Below are 23,668 nucleotides of genomic sequence, written 5' to 3'. Positions count from 1 at the left end.
ATTGCATGTCAAGGATATAATAACTTTGAATGAAACAAAATTAATGTTTAAATGAAATATTTTTTATCAACAAAAATCTATTATGTTACATCTTTAAAAATGTTTGTATAGCAAATATATATATATATATAAGTCTGAATTAAAAAATGGTTGAATTATAAAATAATATCGTTTTCTCAGCGAATGTAGTTCCAGGCATATTAATAATATTTATATTCAAAAACATATTTTGTGATTAAAAGTATCGTTAGGGATGATTTAGTTTACTTGACCCGAGGCTCGTTTTCTTAATCGATTCTATTTTTCATTATTCCATATGAAAGTTTTAAATAGCAGGTTTCGTTCACTACATATATATTAAATCACTATTATCCCCCAAGTATATATATATTTATACTTCACGCGACCATCTGGTCAGATCTCATCATCTATTTCATTGTACTCTTTCAATATTCCAAAGCAATTTATTCATCAGCTTCTATTTAATGGATTATTAAAACTTTTGTTACAATAGGTTGCATCATCATATTACACTCTAAATCTGAATCAGTGAAAATTTCACTGAATTCAAATCAGTGGCTCAGTTTTCTTTAATTCACCAGTGGAATTTCACTGGGAATCAGTAAAAACCACTGATTCTCAGTGAAATTCCACTGGTGAATTAAAGAAAACTGAGCCACTGATTTGAATTCAGTGAAATTTTCACTGATTCAGATTTAGAGTGTATGTTATTTAAAGATATATGAAAGTAAAAATTACAAGAAATATGAAATTAATTCTTCAAGTTACAATCACTTATACAGGATGTTCCAAAAGTATGGAAACTTGCAAATATCTCGAAAAGTACGAATTTTCGTAAAAAATGTTCAATACAAAAGTTGTTCCAAACAAAAAGATCTACATTGTTGAAACCAAAAAATTGGGCCCCGGGCCCAATGTTGGGCCCTACAATGAAAAAAGTAGTTTTCTTAAATGAGACCAACAATTTTGAATATCAAATTCGTAATCCCCATGAAATTCTGCGTTCAGACATGTGGTATAAGTGCCCAAAATATTGGGCCCAATCCAAGATATCGGGCCCAACATTTTTCGATAAACAAAAAAAAAATTTTTAAATCGTATATTTGGAGGTTTTTGGGGTCACAGGATTACAAAATTCAAAGCTACTTTTCAAATTGGGCACAGAGCCCAATGTAGGATTCCGCGGCCCAATGTAAGGCCCACAGTAAAAAAATTAGTTGTCTAAAATAAAACCCACTAATTTTTAGTATCCATTTCGTAATCGTCATGAAATTCTGGATTTAGTTTTGTAGTACAAATGCCAAAAATATTGGGCCCAATGTCTAAGATTGGGCCCAAAATTTGTTGACAAAGAAATAAATTGATTTGCAGAAAAGTGTTGAATGTTGGGCTCAAGGTCTGGGATTGGATCCAATATTTTTGTAATTTGTACCACAAGTTTGAGACTAGAATTTCACAACGATTATGATTATGTCAACAAATTTTGGGCCCAATATTTTTGGCATTTGTACTACAAAACTAAATCCAGAATTTCATGACGATTACGAAATGGATACTAAAAATTAGTGGGTTTTATTTTAGACAACTAATTTTTTTACTGTGGGCCTTACATTGGGCCGCGGAATCCTACATTGGGCTCTGTGCCCAATTTGAAAAGTAGCTTTGAATTTTGTAATCCTGTGACCCCAAAAACCTCCAAATATACGATTTTAAAAATTTTTTTTTGTTTGTCGAAAAATGTTGGGCCCGATATCTTGGATTGGGCCCAATATTTTGGGCACTTATACCACATGTCTGAACGCAGAATTTCATGGGGATTACGAATTTGATATTCAAAATTGTTGGTCTCATTTAAGAAAACTACTTTTTTCATTGTAGGGCCCAACATTGGGCCCGGGGCCCAATTTTTTGGTTTCAACAATGTAGATCTTTTTGTTTGGAACAACTTTTGTATTGGACATTTTTTACGAAAATTCGTACTTTTCGAGATATTTGCAAGTTTCCATACTTTTGGAACACCCTGTATATATTTTAAATTCATCATAAATATAATTAATTATATATTCAATGGACCGAAATTATGTACATTGGAAAAATAGTATTGAATGAATCCATGTAGGTAGTTGTACTAGAATTACAAGTACAAGATAAAGAACAATCAGTATGGTAATAGTTGCAAAAGAAGAGGAATGTTAATCATATTATCCAGATTGAACTGGAAGATCTTCTTTTGGAATATTTCTAAAAGCTACTCTCTAATTTGAATCAGCGGAATCTCGCTGATTCTCAGCTATAAGTATACCACTGATTCCAATCAGCTTATATGCACTGATGAATTAGTGGAATTTCACTGATTTTTCAGCGTATATCCGCTGATTGGTACCAGTGGTATACTTATTGCTGATTCAAATTTAGAGAGTAACTGCATTCAAAATTGGTTTCAACATCATTACTATCTTTGCTTAATTTTGAAAAAACAATAACATTAATTTTGATACCTGGACTTTCAGGAATCAGAGAAAATGAAAGAGCAGATGTTCTGTTTTCTGGGGTCAGAATCACTAATGTTTGTCTCTATCAAAAAGGGGCCATCAATATATATATATATATAAGGGTATGAGGGCTGAAATGGTGAAACATGCAAAGGCTTTGTTGGTTGACTGAAACTTAACAACTTTTCGCCTACTCTTTCTAGGACTCAAAAATTCCCGAGTAAACTTTAATTCATTACTATTGGCACCTTCATTATCACCTAATTCTGAAAACCAAACTTTCGTAATTTCACAATTTTTAACGTAGTGTTCTAGACAATTCCAATCCTTATAACAAAATTTACATTTTTCTTTTTTCTTCGTCCAACCAATATTTTCTATAATTTTCAAAATTTCTACACCTTAGTTTTGCAATTAAACTAAATCTATGGATATACTTCCGAAGTAGGGGTACCTCCGATTTCCAACCTTATTATCTGTTAAATATTAATTGACCTTTCATTGTTTTCTTTGATAACCTACTCTCTAAATTTGAATCAGCGATAAGTATACCACTGGTACCAATCAGCGGATATACGCTGAAAAATCAGTGAAATTCCACTAATTCATCAGTGCATATAAGCTGATTAGAATCAGCGAGATTCCGCTGATTCAAATTTAGAGAGTAACGCATCAATTCTGCTTTCTTCTATTTGTCTCTGTACATCATGTTCCGTTATTCTAATCCTATCGTTAATATCCCTTATATCACAGTTTCGATTCATTAATCTCTCTACCTCCTCCATTCCAAAACAATTCCTAATATTAAAATTATTGAATTATTTTAAAATTAAAAATAAAATTCACACAAAAAGGGCAAAAAAAGTATATATTCCAGTATCAAAGAAATAATTGATAAAAAAAAAGACTTCCCCCATTTTCAAATGATATTCATTTCCCTCGAATATCGTTGTAAGAAGCGCTTAAGAAGATTGAAGTGAAGCTTTTCTACTTATTTTACAATCTTTGTACCAATGTGACTTAACGTTGAAACGAATTTGTTGGTTGTGCGCATCACTTGCCACCGAGTGGCACGTAGAATTAGGATCAAAAGGGTGTCAGAATGGACCGACCCAGCGTACAAACATACGCAGACAAATTCAATTGTCAATAGTGTTAGTGTGTTTGTATATACGAGAGAAGAGGGAAATACTCCGGCAAGGATATAACGTAATACATTGCGTAGCACGTGTGGGTCACAATGCGATTTCCCACACATTGAGTCTCTCCCTACAGGCGACCCTCGGGGTAAGCAAGGTGAAGGGTGCGTGGGTGGTGGTCCGTGGATGATAGGCTCACACTCGCTCTCTCTATCCTACTAAACGGTAAACCGATCTGTGAACATTTCAACAGTCAGCGATCTCCGAGGCTAATCCTTGAGCGAGTGGGGTTTGATACATTGCCATGAGCCACCCTTCCTCTCTCTCTCTCTCTCTCTCTCTCTCTCTCTCTCTCTCTCTCTCTCTCTCTCTCTCGAAAACAACTCCCATCCTCTGCTTTTCTCTGCTCCGCTCAACTTTGCCCCACATGTTCTGTACAACACCCCCCGTACATATTCGAAAGCCGCGACGAGACCTACATGTGTATCGGCCGGATAGACCAAATTCTATTCATATGGAATTTATCGCCGTGTCGGCTTGCAAACCATTGGAGGAAATTATTCTGTATATGTTACGTGTCGGTACGCATCTAGATCGAGCGTGCAAAAGAGGGTTGGTCCACTTGATTATGGGGTTCGTTGTTTGCTAATCGACGGGGCTGATCAATGATAATTTATCAAACACTCTCTTATACATTCTCACTAAAGTACTTTTCTGTACTTTTATTTATTTTTAATAGACAAAGAAAGTACTTTTTACCTTGTATACAAATATGATCGGAAAGTCGTAGCCCAAAAATTGGTCCAGGTGATGAGGGCGATGTGCGGAAGGGGAATGTTTTTCGGTTTGGAAAAATAGCTCATATAGTTTTCAAAAAAATTAAAATTTCCAAAAATAACAATGGTTGCTATGCTATGGTGATGGTTGCTATGGAAATAGTTCCTATGGTAATGGTTTTCATGGAATCGGTTGCCATGGAAACGGTTGTCATGGTAAGTCCTATAACACTTTCTACCTTTGGTCCTATGAATTGATCCTAAAACTCGGTCTAATCTTCGTCCTAAAACTGATCCTAAAACACTTTTTACATTTCGTCCTGAAACTGCTCTTATAACACTTTCTACCTTTGGTCCTAGAATTGATCCTAAAACTCGGTCTAATCTTCGTCCTAAAACTGATCCTAAAACACTTTCTGGCACTATAGCAACCGTTTCAGGACGAAGTGTAGAAAGTGTTTTAGGATCAGTTTTAGGACGAGGATTAGACTGAGTTTTAGGATCAATTCTAGGACCAAAGGTAAATAGCGTGTTATAGGGTCAGTTTCAGGACGAAATGTAAAAAGTGTTTTAGGATCAGTTTTAGGACGAAGATTAGACCAAAAATTTTACAAAAAATTCCGTGAAGGCCTTTTTAGATAAACCAGTTGTTTTTAGAACAAAATCATGATAATTCTCCTTATGAGCCTATACAGGGTGATCGGAAAGTCGTAGCCCAAAAATTGGTCCAGATGATGAGGGCGATGTGCGGAAGGGGAATGTTTTTCGGTTTGGAAAAATAGCTCAGAGTTTTCAAAAAAATTAAAATTTCCAAAATTGCGAAAATTATTCAATAATGTATACAGATATATATTTCGATTCATTATGTTGATTAATTTTAGCTTTTTAGGGTTAACTTGTCCGAAGAAGTTGTCAAGAAATAAGTTGAACCAAGGGTATAGTCATCTGGTCACCTCGTAGAGTTTGACATATATCTTTTAGAATTATAATTTTCAGATGAATTTATTGAAAAATTACATGTTATTCTTAATTTATGATTTTCTTCTTTTTAATATTAATATTTCACAAAAACTTCAAATTAATTACCTATAGACACTAAATATACTTTTCGGAAGTTTATTTTGAAAAATTCCCAAATAACTCCCGGGAGTCTTCCTGGAACATTTTCACGTAGGCGCACGGAGAGAAATAGATGGTACGGGGTACTATATCTATATAGTGCCAGGTACCATATATTTTATCTTACATATACGGACAGCTATCTAGATTCTATCCAGTTACAATTCAGATTGTACGGAGTAACATCTTGATTGTAGTGCGGGTATAACATAACTATATTTTTTGTAAAATCTTTGATAGTACCGAGTAGCTTAATAATGGTACCGGATACCATCTATCTTTTAATCTAAGATCATAAGATCTTACCATTTATTTCTCTCCGTGCAGTGTTAAAACAATATTTAATTAAATAATTTACTTTTAAATAGATACAATTTGAAACGTTAAAAAAAAATTTTAAATATTTGATTTACGTTACTTTAAAAAAACTAACTCGAAAAAAATATCACATTTTGGACTTTTTAATGTAAATTGCACATGGTAATCTACATTTCCAATTCTGCTTATCTGTTGGTTGGTTTCCATTGTTCTCACTCGGCATTTGTCATAATTGTCGTCAACTACCGCATCTTGCTCTAGTAAAAATTTAGTGACATTATTGTTAAAATTAGAAGTTACTAAATTTTCACTAGAATAGGGTGCGGTAGTTGACGAAAATTATGACAAATGTCCATCAGTGGGGATTTTAACGAGTAGGAAAACCAACCAATTCTACTTTATAATTATCTTCAAATGGATCAAGTTGATGCCATACTTATTATGGGCATCGCGTTTTTGGCACTTTTTGCACAGCTGTAAAACAAAAAAGGGACTACATAGAATTAAATGAAAGCTTGCTTTTTAATATCCAAAAATTAAAAAAACTCGGTATTGAACAATTTCAACAACTGGGAACACTTTTTGTGACTGAGCGCGCTTGAATTTTTGTAGCATTCTTTCGTGTGCATTTCATGTAACATTGAATGATAGCATTTTAGATAAGGTAAAAATTTTTTCATCTTATTAGTAAAGAATTCACAGGGGGTCATAACACCCATCCCTTGGGCAAAAAATTTACATTTAGGAGGTTCTACAATAGGTGCAAAAGCAAAGTGTAAGTCCAAGTGCCAATCTCATGAGTGCGAAAGAAATAGGCATAGTTTATCTATCTCTTTTGCACTCATGGGATTTGAACTTGCACTTGCTTTTTGCACCTATTGTAGAACCTCCTTTAAAAAAAATTGTCGCTTCCAATATATAGTATATATCCGATCAGCAAAAGCAGTATTTAATCAAGTTTTTGAAACTGGATCTTGAAGAGCAATATGTTTGCGAGCTTTATCATTTAACCCTACGTAGAACATTTTATTTCGTCCCTTTTTTGTTTTACAGCTGTGCAAAAAAACACGTATTTTGGCATCTTAAACCTCATGTTACTCGAAAACTAGAGCCAATTGGATAATTTCAAGGTCAAATTCGGATTCTACGGGAAAAATTCTATTAAAATCAACTGTCATATTTTAGTTAACATGAAGTTGTTGAAATTTTGTCGTCTTTTGTAATTATATATACGTAAAATAATACTATTACAGAATTTGATTTTTTCATTTTTGTATAATAATATCAACTAAAAATGAAATAATAAAAATTTTTTCATTTGAATAAACCGTTTAAACAACCCTTAAAAGCAATCTGATGTGAATAAAGTTGGATTTTTCATGAAAGAGAAACTAGCAGAGAAAAGACACGAAAAAGTGCATCAGACGAAGGATTCTTTTTCTGCAGATTTAAAACAGAAATTCCATCGTCCTGGCTAGCTTTGTACACTTGCAGTTTGTGCGATCTTCACGGATAGCGTGACAGGTGACGATCAAAGCCCAGCTTAACTCAACGACCCGTTTTGTCCAGGCATCGCGTGTCAGCCTCGAGAGATACATTGAACACATATGTGTATGTGTGTGTGTGTGTATTTAAGTGTTGAAAAGGTTTGAGAGGGAAAAAGAGAGGAAAATTGTAGCTTGCACCCCACCCTCATTGCCTCGTGTGCTGATGCTGGCCCCGTTTGCAGTTTACGTGGATGGATTGATGCTGCCCGCCGCGTGTAGGGCACGCCTCGCTTCACTGCGTTACCAGCCGTCTAGTCTCACGCATTCCCTTCCTCTCCAAAAACTCAAATGCTATATACGAACTTTCAAGCTCAAGCTCTTCATGCCTTATACCAGTTGTAATATATATATATATAGTATATAATATATGTCGACCTCGTCTAATGCGCAATTTTACTCTCATCAACATCTTTCAATTTATATCACTGTAAAAAATTCCACAGTTATTTTACAACGTTGGATTTTGGAAAAAAGTGACCACTCGTCTCATACACTGTAAAAAACATTTCAGCACGTTGTAAATTTACAAGCCGGAAAATCAGAAGATAGAGATGGTGCTACCTTAGTAGGACCTACCCTTAAGGGGTTACGCCACCCTGAAATTTTCAAAAAATTGATTTTTTTTTGCTTAATTTCAAAATTTATATTCTAACGAATATTTTGAGATGTCTGCGACGACAATGTCTCACTAATTACAAAAGTTATGATCTTTAGAAGTCAGCGGGTAGGGACGCGCCGAGAGCTGCTAGAAGCCGTCTAGCGCCTCCTTAACGACTTTCCATTTTCAGATCAGAGGACATTCTTTTCATTCTAGGAGAAGAGTATTATGGCCCAAGAATTGCTGATTAAATAGTACCTAAGTTAAAAAATTTTCAAGTTATAATACACTAAAGTATATTTTTTTTCTTCTTTTGCGTTTTTCTCGAAACCACATTTTTCGAGACGGTGTACACGATAACTCAAAAACAATTCAACCGATTGACTTTCAAATTAATATACATCTTCCTAAATAGATTTTCCACAGAGTGACGTGGGATTTTTTCGATTGAATAATTTGAAAATTTTTTATCCAACTTTTTATACGGTACTTTTAGCCCCAAAAAAATGTCAATTTTTGAAGTGCTTCCATTTGCGTAAAAAAAATTTTTTTTTAAATGGCTTCGTCACTCTGTTCAAAATTTGTCACTTTTTAAGAAAAATATTGTTTTACTTGTTTTAGACAAAATTTGAACTGCCAATCAGGTACACCATCAAGGAATGCTCCGGAAAAATTGATACACGCCAATACTTATATCTTCGCCATTTTTAATTAAAAACCATTTTTTTTAAAATATTTATAAAGCTTAATATATGTATTAAAGCATCAATAAATGTAAATAAGTCCTACCTCTAACAGTTTTGTCAAAAAAATTCATAAAAAACCATCCGATTTTCATGCGTTCAGGGTGGCGTAACCCCTTAAGTTTTATCTGTAAATTAACTCTTTAAATTTGAATTAGTGACTATTCACTGATTCCCAGCTGCATACTCTGGGCTAATTAAAATAGCGACTATTCGCTAGTAATTAACGAATTTTCACTAATTCAAATAGTGAAAATTAGCTGATTACTAGCGAATAGTCGCTATTTTAATCAGCCCAGAGTATACAGCTGAGAATCAACGAATAGTCACTAATTCAAATTTAGAAAGAAGGGATGAAATATTTTAAATTCAATTTTGCCAAATAGTTTTTAATATACCGCAAGAATGATTTCATACTGATCAGATAAGGTAAGCATTACTGCGAGAGTGACACAAATGGAACTGCGCATAAGAGTGTCTTCCACGCACTCGTGAGCTGGTTAATAGTCAATCATTCTTACTGTATACATTCATCAGCCATAAATAAATGTCCTAAAGAGGCGTTTAAAAATTAAATAATAATAAATTGTTTAAACAAATATAATTTGCAGAAAAGAAATGAAAAAAAACAATACTGTGACGCTCCACGAGAGAAGGGACCTATCCCCGCGAAATAACATTAGGCTCAGTTTTCCGTGCACCGCGTACATGAAAACTAAGCCTAATATTATTTCGGAGATAGGTCCCTTCTCTCGTGGAGCGTCACAATTATGTATAATACCATTTTAAAATATATAATTTTTTTTGCTTTAATATATGGATTTTTTTCATCCTATATAAATACATTTTTATTTTTTTTTTTTGAATGAGGAATAACAACTTTTTTTCTCATCAGGAGCTAGAATAGAATATATGAAACACATAAAAACGCATTGTATAAAATTCGTGCACACTCGATTCAAAAACGGTTTCGGATTATTTAATTTACAGTTTCTGTTAAAATAGAGATTGTATTTAAAATGGGGTGCATTATATTATCTCATGAAAATCATTAATTATAATTTTTATTTTTAATGTATTTTATTAAAAAAAAATAAGTATATTTTAGAGGAATTTTCATTTTTCGAATTTTCATATTTCGCGTGATTCAAATTTTTAAATGACAGAATTTTTATCCGAATTTTTATTTGTACAAATTTTTAATTGATAGAATTTTTAAGATGTTGAATTTTCGGCCATTTGAAATTTCGGGCAAATTAAAATTTGGACCGATTCGGACAAATTAAAATTCGGTGAATTGGAATTTCTGTCATTTAAAAATTCGAAACACATGAAATTTGATTGAATGAGAATTATGTTAAATTCGCTTAAATTAATAAAGAAAATGAATGTAAAATAAAAATTCGGTAGCTAAAAATTTTATTATGTAAAAATTCGTATAAAAAGAAATTCTGTCAAATGCTAATTCGAAAATTAAAAAATTCGTCTAAATAATAATTATTTCTAATAAATTTCTTTAAAATGAAAATTCTAATTTAATATGATTTTTATTGGAAATTCATGCGCTGCTTTAAAAATACAAAAAAAAAAAATTTTCAAGTGTATACTTAAAAATCCTACATGTAAAAATCAACTGTAATAAGTTAATCAATAGTATAATAATTGAAATTTTTTTTCTCTACAAGGTGTATATCGAAATTGATTAGCTTTTGCAGCAAAAAAAAGATATTTTTAAATTACAGGTGATACACGTTATTTTATAATATATATATATATATATATATTTTTTTATTAAAACGCCTCTAGCTTTATATTTCGAAAAAAAATCATCCCCTGGACAGAAGTACGAGGAAAAATATTCATTATGTGTTTTCTGTTATTTTATCGTGCATTCTCCGTCAGAGGATTTTTTTTTCGCGTGGAAAAAATATTACTCCACGAGGGACGAAACACCGGGAATCCCCGCAGCATTATTTATTGATTCAGAACCAAACAACAGAGCCAAATTTGTTTTCCAAAAAGCCATTTATAACAAAAGGCCAAATATATAATAACATGTTATTTAAAAATATTAGACGAAAATAAATTAAATATAAAAATATTTCCCTTACTTATTTTTAATTGATAAATACTAAAAATTACTTTTTTTGATTTTTAAAGGGAAATAAGAATAAGAAGTCACTTCTTATTTTTACATAACAACGTTTCGTTCTGTTATAAAATTTTATTAATTAAAAAGTGGCACTGAGTATAATAGCCCCATGAGTGAGTAGAATAGCCCCAGTTGATAGTAATTATTATGTTATGTAGTGTAAAATTCTAAACACAAAATAAGAGATCGCCGTTAGTGTAAATAGAGTTTTAGAGATATTGTGATATATCTGCGTGTTTGAAGAAGGATAGAAAGTGACAACACCGCGACGCGTCTTGGATACATTAGTGGGATGATACTGGCTCATTTTATTTCCATTTTCACCCCAGAAACCATCTATAGGAACAAAACCTTGGCTTCATACTAACCACACATTTATTTATTTTTCTTTCGCAATTTTTCACCGTATATAAACTATAAATTTAAAATTATACCCAGAGAGAATATTTTCTATAAAAAATAAAAAAAAATTTCTTCTCTTTGAGATAAAAAATTTCCCCGCTAAACTTTTGTAATATGGTAAAATTAATCCGATAGGTAGGAAGAAAACAGTAGTTTTTTTTTGCCCGAAAATGAAATTGAGGTCATTAGAAAAATATCTGTAAGTCAAGATATGGCTGTGTGGTTAGAGTACGCAGTTCGCGTGCCAAGGGTCCTAGGTTCGATTCCCCATGCGAGAGTGAGATTTTTCTATTATTCCTATGTGTTTTATCTATACTGTAAATGTATAATAATGTTAAATAGAATAAAAGTTAGAAACAAAAAATTGTAATTTAAAATAAAATAGGGTAATTTAAAGAAAAACTGACAAGATCTATATAAATATATATTTATAGATAAGGTATATTATTGCATATTGAATCTGTTTATAGGGTAAAAGGGAATAAGTGAATTTAGATCCTTGTGGAGACTCCTTAACGTTAGGAAGCTCTGCCACTAATTGAATCTCCTCTCTTACTCGAGCTTGAAACCCCCCCCGGCCTCTGGGAACCGAAACACTCGTTCTGCATTAAACACCCCTAACACCCTCGAACCCTCATCCACGAGACTAGCGGTCGTTTCTGTCCCGCCCAAAAGCACCCCTACTCGATGCCATCTCTCACACCCCACTTGCTATAACCTCCCCCACTTTTCGCGTTTCGTTGATGCTCATGGAACACGGATGCTGCGTCTGTCTACCTGGCTTGCCCTTTCGTTTTTCCTCCCTATATTCTCTCTGACATTTCTCCTATCATCGTTATATGTCAAATCTAAAAAACATCTTTTTTTTCCCCCCCTGTATATTACTTCATCGCTGATAATTAATTTATTTTATTTTCCTCTAAAATCAATTTTGAATAAACATTTTTTTATTTTAAATTTTTCAATTTTTGATTCGATATTTCAAATATTCAAAATCTATATTATCAGCGATCTCAAAAATCCCCCAGTTTTAAGTAAAGATTGATTTTTAAGAAATCTTTCTTCATATTTCATCTGCCATTTTGAATTTTGTATATCTGTATAGTATACAATCTGTATTTGTAGTTAACAACTTTAAGGTATGAAATAGAAAAATTTATCAGGTCAAAAATTAGTTTAATTCCTTATTTTTAAGGAAGAATCAGAAATCGAAACTTAAGTTAGTCAAACTGTGTATTTTGGTATTTTTCAAAAAAAGATGATTTAAATTTTAAAAAATTTAATTATCAAAATCAATAAAATTATCAAAATTAAAAGTTTTTATGCATATAGGAAACGATTTAGGTAACAAAAGCTAAAAACATTATATTTAAGTTATGTTATCTAAATTTTAAATCATCTTTTAATTTAAAAATAAAAAAATAGGTATGTACATACTAACTTATGTTCCAATTCTTTGTCTGATTCTTCCTTAAAGCAAAAATAAAAAAAAATATATATTTCAGTAAAAGTATAAATAATTTTATTTTTGGCACCTTCAACTATTAATAAAGTTGTCATTCGGATAAAGATTTAAAAATTGAGAAACGAAAAATTTCTAATTTAATCTTATATATTATAATTTAGCAAAAATCTCATTTAACAAAATTTTAAGTGTTTCGAATTTTAAAATCCCAAAAATTCCAATTCACCGAATTTTCATTTAGTCAAATTTTTATTTGCACGATTAATTTTTTAATGGAATATTCTTAAAATATGCCGCAAATTTCTATTTGTTCGAAATTGCAAATGGCCGACAGTCGATTTTGGCGCAATTTTTAAAATTGATCAATCAGAAATTATGGGACGCATGATTATGTTCTAAAAATCATTAGTCATAATTTACATTTTATCGAATTTTATTTGTCCTAATCAGTTTTGAGCCGAATTTTAATTTGTTCGAAATAGCATTTGGCATAATTTTCATCAATCCGATTTTCTATATGGCAGAATTTTTATATAACGGAAAATTCAACTCACAGAATTTTTATTTCTTCTAATTTTTATTTGTCAGAATTTTCATTTGTCCGAATTTTCAAATGCCCGAACAAACAATCGACAGAAAGATTTCAGCGCGATTTTTAAAATCAACCAATCAAAAATTATTCATAAAATTGTGATTAGTTGATTTTAAAAATCGCGCTGAAATCTTTCTGTCGATTGTTTGTTCGGGCATTTGAAAATTCGGACAAATGAAAATTCTGACAAATAAAAATTAGAAGAAATAAAAATTCTGTGAGTTGAATTTTCCGTTATATAAAAATTCTGCCATATAGAAAATCGGATTGATGAAAATTATGCCAAATGCTATTTCGAACAAATTAAAATTCGGCTCAAAACTGATTAGGACAAATAAAATTCGATAAAATGTAAATTATGACTAATGATTTTTAGAACATAATCATGCGTCCTGAAATTATCAAGAAAATTGTGATTGATTAATTTTTAAATTCGCACCAAAATCTTTCTGTCGATAGTTCGTCGCGGATATTTACAGTTTCGGACAAATGGAAATTCGTGCGGCATTTTAAGAATTTTATTAAAAAACTATTCGTGCAGATAAAAATTGAAATAAATAAAGATTTGGTGAATTGAAATTTCTGGAATTTACAAATTTAAATCACTTAAAATTCTGTTAAATAAGAATTCTGCGATAAATTAATATTAAATTAAATTAGAATTTTTGAAATAAAACGTTACTTAGGTGAGGAGAAATTATGTCAAACAAAAATTCGGTACCTAAAAAATCTGTTAAGGAAAAATTCGTTTAAAAATAAATTCTGTCGAATGATAATTAAAAAAATTCGTTTTAAAACTAATTATATATCTAATATGTATAAAAAATGTTTAAATGAAAATTTTAACTATTTTAGTTTTATGGGAAAATCATGAACTCGTTCCAGTAAAATAACATAAAAATTTTATCGGTTTTTAATATTTTTATAAATTTTAAATTTGAATACTTTAAAATCGGCATATAAATGCATATTTATTATAGAATACTAAAAAATTAAATCTTGTGTGAAAATGGTTAGAAAGTGATTTTTAGTGTCAAGAATACAATATTTAAATATTAGAATTAAAAATAATATCACAGAAAATTAAAAGGCATTAAAATAAGCTGCAATGCTTACGAAACAGCGAAAAAATTTTCAAAAGATTCATGAAATCATGTTGATGGAACTTAGAGGCTTATTTTGAATTTATCATTTTAACATGAAAAAAAAATTCGCAGCTAATACATTTCACTTGATATTTATATATATATATATATATACTTAAGAATTATTATTAATCTGTCAAAACTCAATTGCCTGTCACGAATCATTCAAAACACATTAATCGAATATTGAGCGTGACTGGCATTATGATTTCGTAAAACTTGCAAACGTAGCGTGACTCCTTCTTTTTCGAGTGACAAGTTCATTTTGACACAAGATACGAAATAATTAACCCATATCCTTCAATAATCTACAATATAGTTATTATAAACTATATTTTAATTGAAGAAGCTTATTTTAATGCCTTTTAATTTTCTGTGAAGTTATTATTAATTTCATCTGGGTCCATTAAATTTTATACACACATTCAGAAAAAAATTTGTTTAACTAACAAACAAATTTTTGTTGAATCAACCAAATAAATGTATTGCTGTATACATTTAATCAAATTTTTGGTTAAATGAATCAATTGTTTTTGAAACGCATGAATAATGCCTAAAATTAATTTGTGAGAAGTTTTATTTGATTTTAAAATTTCAATATAGGTAACGCGCTCTGAAGAAAGGGACCTTAGAAGAAAAAAATTATAGGTTATGTTTTGAAATTTGTAAGTGCGAAAATACTCAAAGAGGATCAACACTAAACACAAATTATTGATATTTACATCGATAAAAAAAATTTATTTGATTCAAAGAAAATTTATTTGTTTCAAAGAAATTATCTTTAATTCAAAAAATGATTATCTTCGTTTTAAAGAAATTTGTTATTTAATTCAAATAAATGTTTCTTTGACCCTACATCAATGTTAAAATTTCTTTTATTTCATGTATACAAATTTCTTTCATTCAAAGATCATTTTTTTGAATCAAAAAAATTTTATTTGAAATTAAGAAGTTTATTTTTGTTTCAAAGAAAATTTTATTTTGAATCAAAGAAAACAAGTCAATGAAACTGGTTTCTTTAAATCAAAGAAATCTTTTCTCTAAGTGTAAGTCTTCATTATATCTAAAATATTTAATAAGATTTCAATTTTACATAAATAAAAATGAACTTTTAATCAAGGTAAAACTACCGTAAACATAACCTACACTGTAAAAAATATTTCTTGTAACATTACCACTTTCTACGTAGGTCCAAAATCTTACCTACTGTGAAAGTGGCATAAGTACATAAAACAGTATAACAGCATCTAGAATGGGGAATTTTACTTTTAGAATTTGTAAATTTACATCTCGTAGTGTAAAAGTACACCACACGGTAATTTTAAATATTATACACTGAAAAAAAATCATGGTAAATTTGACTAAATTTTAACTATTTCTCCTAGTTCTAGGAGGCGCCTATTAACAAAAAGTAGTTGAGACAACTATGTAAAAACGGTTAAATCAACTGTAAAATTTAGAAAAAAAAACTATTCAAAGTAGTAAAATTATTATTATTAATACTAGTATTGAGATCCATTTTTTCACCCTCTCCCCTACTACTTTCGTTTATATATGCCTTATGTTATTTAATTTTTGTATACCTAACAGAGAAAAATCCCTAAACGCTGGGGATTGAACGCACGACCCTAACATTCGCAAGCCGACAACTTAACCATCTAACCACGCACGCACGCTAAGATGGCTTGCATGATATTTGAGGACATTCTTTCAACTATACAAATTATAAAAATAACTATTTTTAATACTTATTTTAATTACATAAAACAGTAAGTCTAATGGTTTTACTGCATCTAGGAAGAAATGGTTTCTTCACACGGAGAGACCGCCAGTTGGAAAAATTACTAAAAAAATTTACAAGTAGCGGAAATAAGGTTACATTGTCAAATATTGCTGTAGGAAATCGAAAATTCTACTAGCAGCATACTTAATAAAACCTGTAGACTATAGTAAAATTGTACACAAATTGGAATAGAAATTACTATAGTCTACAGTTTTATTAAGTATGCTGTATGACAAAGTAACCTTATTTCCGCTACTTGTAAATCTTTTTAGTAATTTTTCCAACCGGCGGTCTCTCCGTGCAACTACATAAATCATAAAAATAACTATTTTCAACACTTATTTTAACTACATGAAAACAGTAAATCAAATTTTTTTCTGCAACTAATAAGAAATGTTTCTTTCACCTACACGCAAATCCTAAAAATAACAATTTCTAACAGTAGTTTTAACTATTAATATGTTGTAAAGCCATTTAAAATCACATGACAGTTATTTCAACTACAAATATTAGTAATTTTGACTAGGTGAAATTGACTACTAAAATTTAGTACCACCAAATGTCTGAGTTTAGTTTAAATGGTTCTGAATATGGTACTTTTAACTGCTTTTTTTAACTACATATTTTCAGTCATTTTTACCAATGCTATTTTTTGTGTGCAATCGTAATAAAAATATTTTAATTGCCATTTATTTTTATATTATAGAATTATTACTTTTCTTCATTATTATTTGAGTTACAATATATAATATTAATATATTAATATGTGTGTGACGAGATAAAAAGGAATATATTGAGCAAAAAATTTTAGGTTACATTGCGTTTCATATCAGGTCACATAAATATATATATATATATATATTATATTAATAATATTATTAAAAAACGAAAAGTAATTCACAACACCTAAGTATATTATCATAACTATTACTTTTAAAGTGACAAATGAGTATATTTACTTTTATATGCAAAAGTGAGAAAATTGTATTTGTTTCATTTTCAAAGTTGAAAAACTACTGGGTTTTTTAAATTGACTATTTTGAGTGGGTTTATTTAATTTTTAAAAATGTAAATTTGCACAAAAAAATATAACATCACAATTTTGTGTACTTGTACATTATAGAGTACTTTTGTCGCTTTCAAAGAGGGTCCATTTTTTTACCTACTTGGAAACTCACACAAAAGCAATTTAAGCTTGTACTATTACAACGTTCTGTTTTTTTACCACTACGAAAATTGTAAAGTTACAAGTTCGATTGTATTTCTAAATTTAAAAAGTGTATAAATATCTCACAGAAAATAGTAAAATTACATAAATTCTAAACTGTAATTTTACTATTTCAAAATGTAAATTTTTTTTATTTTTTACAGTGTATATAATTCGTTTGTTTCTATAAGGTCCCTTTCTTCAGTGCGCGTCACAATAGAATTATATGTTAGACGAATTATTTTTGACATGAATTTTCATTATATCAATTTTCTATAATACAACATTTTTATATAATCAAACATTTACTTCGCAGAATTTGTATTTGTTTAAATTATAACATTCGACCAGAAACATTTCAGCGCGAATTTTAAAATTAATAAATCAAAATTTTCTATTCAATTTCTGATTATGGTTAATAATTTTATTTTATTAATTAAATAAAAAATTAAAAATAATTGAGATGAAATAAATATTTATTTGTATCAAACAAATTTTGTTTGGAATAACCAAAAAAATTGTGTTAATACCAAAAAATGGTATATATTTGGTACAAAAGAAAACTTTTTTCTGAGTGCATTTATATAGGTAATACGAAGAAGACAATGCATTCGTATATATAAATTTATTTCCCTTATTTGTCCGCACAATTTTATAATGAAAAAAAAAAAAATTAAAAGGCAATATTAAAAACACATAATATTCGCAAAGGATAGTAATATTAAATTTCATCACGCCCTGCAAACTTTACATTGAATCTTCGATATTGATCTTATCAGTCTTTGTGCCCGAAGGGTTTAAATCTAATCCCTTCAAATCGTAAGCCGAGCGTAAACTATAGAAATCAATATATAGGACGGGAAAGTATATATTTCATTTGATTTTTTATTTTCACGAAATTATCAAATGTTAAAAGTGAATATCTGATAAATTTTTTTTTCATTATTTATAGTTATAACGGAAATATAATTTCTTCTTTTCTATAAAAGTTTCTGTTTTCTTATAAATTTTCTGTTTTTTAATTTTTTATATTTTAAAACGAATTTTTTCTCAAATTCTCTTAGTATACACTGATAAAAATAATATATTTGATTCAAATACTCGATTACTTGACTATGTATTATCAAATAAATATTTATTTGAGTCAATTAAATGGTATATTTGTTTCAAATACAGAAATTATTGGTTCAAATACAATTTATTTAACTCAAATAAACATTATTTGGTTTAAGTAAATATTTATTTGATAACAGTCAAGTAATCGAGTATTTGAATCAAGTAAATTTTTTTCACTATAAATATTTTTTTTAAATAATAAAATTTTATATTTATATGTATTATCCTTATTTACTTTTACAAAAATGGTCAAAAATTAACATTTTTTTCCGCAAATTTCTATTTTATTTTGAAAATTTCTAAAATTATCATAACTATTCTTGCAAAATTTTCTTTTATTTTGAGATCGAATTTCTAATTTTTTGTGAATTTCCAAAATTTTGCTATTTTACTTTCAATTTCTTTAACTTTTTATATATTCTTAAATTTTTAATTTCTTTTTTAGACAAATTTTCATTTTTCGAATTATCATTTGACAGAATTTCTTTGTATACACTAATGTTTGTTTAACAAAATTTTTAGCTACCAAATTTTAATTTGTCCGAATTTTTTCTTTTTTTAACAAATTTTTAAGACGCCGAATTTTCATTTATCTGCAATTACAAATGTTTGAACAAACAATCGATACAAAAATTTCGCCGAAATCTTTGTGTCGATTGTTTGTTCCAACATTTATAATTTCGGACAAATGAAAATTCGGACTAATTAAAATTCAGTAGATAAAAATTTTGTTAAGTAAAAATTCGTATGAAAAGAAATTATCTGTCTATAATGCTAATTTGATCGGAAAATGGAAATTTGACTTTAAAAAAATTATTTTCAATAAAATATTGTAAAATAAAAATTGTAATTAATTATTTTTATGGCGAATTCATGCGCCCCTAAAAATTATTAAATAAATATTTATATAATATATAAAAAATTATATAGGTACTTTATCTAATAAAATTTTTTGGATTTAAAAATTTATGAAATATGTATATATATATATATTTATTTATAAATATATTGATTTATATATACTGATAATTTCATATATTTTTCAGCGTATAATTATATAAGTTTGTTAGAGGGTAAATAAGCGAGAGGAATTATAATTAAATTGTCCAATTTGTTAGAAAAGAGAATCAAAGTACTTACCGTCCTTGTTCATGCGAGCTTCAAAACACTTCTTCAGGCGACAAGCACGACACTGATTTCTGTGAGTTTTGTCAATGGGACATCGCCCTTTCAATGATCCTTGAGCCTTGCAGGTATACTCTCGATTACTGTGAATGCTTCTTTTAAAAAATCCTGAACAACCTGCATTCAAACAAATTAAATACAATTAAATAATAAATATTTTTCTTGCATATATAATTTCTAATTAATTTATAAAGTAAAAAATAATTTATATTTTTTTCTCAAAGACATTAATATTCAATATTAATTTAAATAAAATAAAAGTCTTAATTAAAAAAAAAAAAAAAAAATTTCTCCAGATCCAGTTGACAAATTTAAAAACAAAACAATAATTTTTCTCATCTTGGAACGTATATATAGTATTCAAAAATAATTTTTGTTTAAAAATATTTTTATTTTAAACAGTTTTTTAATTTTTTTATAAAATATGTTAATAAAAAATGTGTTTTATATTCTGTATACATTTCTCAGTATAAAACCATTGTGAAAAAAATGATACTCATTTAGAAAAACGATGTTTAATAATAATTAAAAACAATAACAATAATAATTATTATTTATTACTATAAATAATAATTACGTGTAATGAGAAGTATGAATTTGAATGCGAAACAATTTAATAAACTTTTTAAATTAACAATTTTTTTAAAACAAAAATCATGTAAATAATAATAATAATAACACAGCCACACAAAAAAAATGTTGGTTCTGACATGGAGGCCTCACTATGTCTACCTTATGTTATTGGGGTCGCTGAATTCCAATTCCTAAGTCCATTTAACCCCATCAGATCAGGGTTTTGACATAACCTTAAAAAACCAATATGGCGCAAACATTTTGGAAAAATTCATCGGCGTCGTTTGAAACTCGTTACTCGGGGGTTTTCGATACCGCTGATTACGAATTTGATGTCAGTTTTTAAAAATTCAAAATGGCGGATCCAGTATGGCGGACGCTTTTTTGAAAAACTTAACAGATTCGCTTGAAACTTGTTACTCGGGGGGTTTTTTTTTTGGGTCGCTGATTACGAATTTGATGTCAGTTTTTAAAAATTCAATACGACGAATCAATGTCGGACAAATTTTTCAAAAGAAGTTCCTATTTTTTTGAAACTTTGTATCTAAGAGTTTTTCTCTGGTCATTGATTACGAATACTATATCATACTTCAAAAATCTCACAACCTTAGTTAAATTAATATAAATATAAAGTCATTTTTTGAGGTTAGAAAAAAATCGGATCTAATTGGGGTAAATAGACATCGGATTTGGATTCAGCGACCCTGAAAACCCCCGAGTAACAAGTTTCAAGCGAATCTGTTAAGTTTTTCAAAAAAGCGTCCTCCATATTAGATCCGCCATTTTGAATTTTTAAAAACTGACATCAAATTCGTATCGAAAACCCCCGAGTATAACGAGTTTCAAACGACGCCGATGAATTTTTCCAAAATGTTTGCGCCATATTGGATTTTTAAGGTTATGTCAAAACCCTGATCTGATGGGGTTAAATGGACTTCGGATTCGAATTCAGCGATTCCAATAACATAAGGTAGACATAGTGAGGACTCCAGGTGAGAACCAACAATTTTTTTTTGTTTAGCTGTGTAATAGTAGATAATTAAAAAAAAAACTTGAAAAAAATTAAAATAAACTCAAAAATTTTGTATATATGTGTACTACTGAATTGATAGTAGATTAGAAAGATTTTGGTCAGACATCACAGTGCCTTTCACAAGTAGAAAAATCTCTAGAGTACGTAACAGTAGAATAGACAGATTATGGTCAGACATAAGTGATTTCAAAGCGTAAAAATCTTGAGAGTACTTGACGCATGTTGATAAATAATTTTAAATTGAAAATAAGAATTATTTTTTATTAACTATATTTAAAGTGACCTCAAAACAGGATACTTTTTAAATTTATTTAGTTAAAAATAATAAATTTAATAACCAAAAGTCAGATATACTGATTCAAATAATGTTTCTACTAATAATTTAGTTAAAAATAACTAATTATTAGTTAAATTCGCATTTAAATTATGTTAAAATAATTAATGTTAATTACTTCAATTATTCAAATTTTACCATTTTTTTCAGTTATTTTTTCACTGAAAATAAATCTGAAAAGTCATTTAAGATTTTACTAACAATTCAGTGGACAAAAAAACATATTCGTTCCAAAAAGTTTCTTAAAACGTTTTCAGAACGTTTCATGTAAAACATACTTTTTTGCCCACTTGGAGTTTGTTATTTTTAACTAATTCAGATTTAGAGAGTACATACCCAGAGAAAAATTCTATTTAAACCAAAAAAAATATATTTTATTTGAGTTAAATAAATGTATATTTGTCTCAGCACCAATTAGACTTTTTATTTCTTTTAAATAAATTTTATTTGTTTAAAAAAAAATTTATTTGACATAAATAAAACATATAATTTAGCCAAATAAAATTTATTTAAAACAAATAAAAAGTTTAATTGGTGCTGAGACAAATATATCTTTTCTCTGGGTGTAAAAAAAATATTAAAAAAAAAAATTTTTATTTAAAACTATTAAAAATTTCAATTGTTAATAACTTTAATAAAAAAAAAAATTTTAGTCTAATAATTTTACAAACTTATTTGGATTACACTAAGAGGAAAAAAAAATTATTTTACATTAAAAATTAAATTTTGTTTTTAAACGTTGTAAATTAAATGTGTCACATGCCCTGAAGAAGAAAAAAAAATCATCTTTCTTGTTTATTTTTCCATGCAAATTTGACTAAATTTATGCATTAGTATAAGTGATCTCTTTGGTACGGACTAGCGGATGACGTTACCGTCGCAGCTGTAGATACCGTAGTGTTTTCCTGAGCTACGGTCACCACATACATCGCACAGAATGTCCAAAAGCCTCTCTGCGGAAACGTAAGGTAAAATGCAAATTATTATTATTATTATTATTATTATTATTATTATTATTATTATTATTATTATAGTTTAAAAAAATCCACATAAAAGATATAATTTTATTTTTTTTACATAACCAGAATTTTTAAATTTGAAATTTTTGTCCTACTCTATAATTTGAATTAGTCACTTTTGATTATAAATTCAACTGTACCGATTTGTTCATTAAATGAATTATAGTAACCGTTTTTAACTAATTATTTGTCAAAAATCACTAATTAACTAATTCAGATTTAGAGTACACTGTAAAAAATGTCAGAGTAATTTTACAACGTTGGAATTTAGAAAAAAATAACCACCCGCACCACACTACAGAAGCACTTTCAGCACGTTGTAAATTTACAACGCATGAAACATCAGAGGACAATATAACCTAAAAGTTGTTTTTTTTATTTTGTAAATTTTCCACTTTTTATGTCTCTTTCAGTTAAATAAGTATATACTTTTTATGTAAAATACCATTTTATAATATTAAAATACAGAAATAAAACTCCAACATTTAATTGCTAGTAATTGCCCTTTGTATAATAATACAGTAAATTTAATACACACAGAATAAACTTTAAACTAAAAATGATCTCCGAATGATAAACGAAAAATAACTTTTTAGGTTAAAAACATGTATATATATTTTTTTTAAGTATGTTTTTAAAATTTAATATTTCATATATTTTATTTTACATTTTCATCATAAGTTTTAATAATTTATAAATTGAAAAAAATATTTTTTTCATTTGAACGTTCAGAACTTTTGGCTTAAGATTTACGATTAGAGATTTCATTCTGCGTTGGCCAAACATATAAAATAATTAAAAAAAATTTTTTATTTTGATTTTCCGAAATGCAAAAATCTGATTGGTTGTCCATTATCAATCAGATTGTGAACAACCAATTAGGTTTGTGTATTTCGGAAAATACAAAAT

The 23,668-nt window shown here is 28.7% G+C and overlaps 1 protein-coding gene across 2 annotated transcripts in view; it reads right to left on the bottom strand.

Annotated features, from left to right (window-relative positions):
* Positions 1–23,668, bottom strand: part of LOC127289385 (protein dissatisfaction-like) — a 52,673-nt gene that overhangs the window by 21,204 nt on the left and 7,801 nt on the right. Inside the window, exons 2-3 of one of the 2 annotated variants that reach the window (XM_051317302.1) lie at positions 22,600–22,693; positions 19,756–19,917 (exon numbers count right to left, since the gene is read on the bottom strand). In XM_051317302.1, the coding sequence (XP_051173259.1) occupies positions 19,756–19,917; positions 22,600–22,669 (232 nt within the window). In that variant the 5' untranslated portion in view covers positions 22,670–22,693. The remainder of the gene's footprint in view (positions 1–19,755; positions 19,918–22,599; positions 22,694–23,668) is intronic. The other variant, XM_051317303.1, reaches the window with a different exon arrangement.

Source organism: Leptopilina boulardi, unplaced genomic scaffold (genome assembly GCF_019393585.1).
Source record: "Leptopilina boulardi isolate dan_hultmark-lab unplaced genomic scaffold, ZJU_Lbou_2.1 LbouV2_408, whole genome shotgun sequence".
Taxonomy (NCBI): domain Eukaryota; kingdom Metazoa; phylum Arthropoda; class Insecta; order Hymenoptera; family Figitidae; genus Leptopilina; species Leptopilina boulardi.
This window is presented reverse-complemented; position numbering and strand designations above follow the sequence as displayed.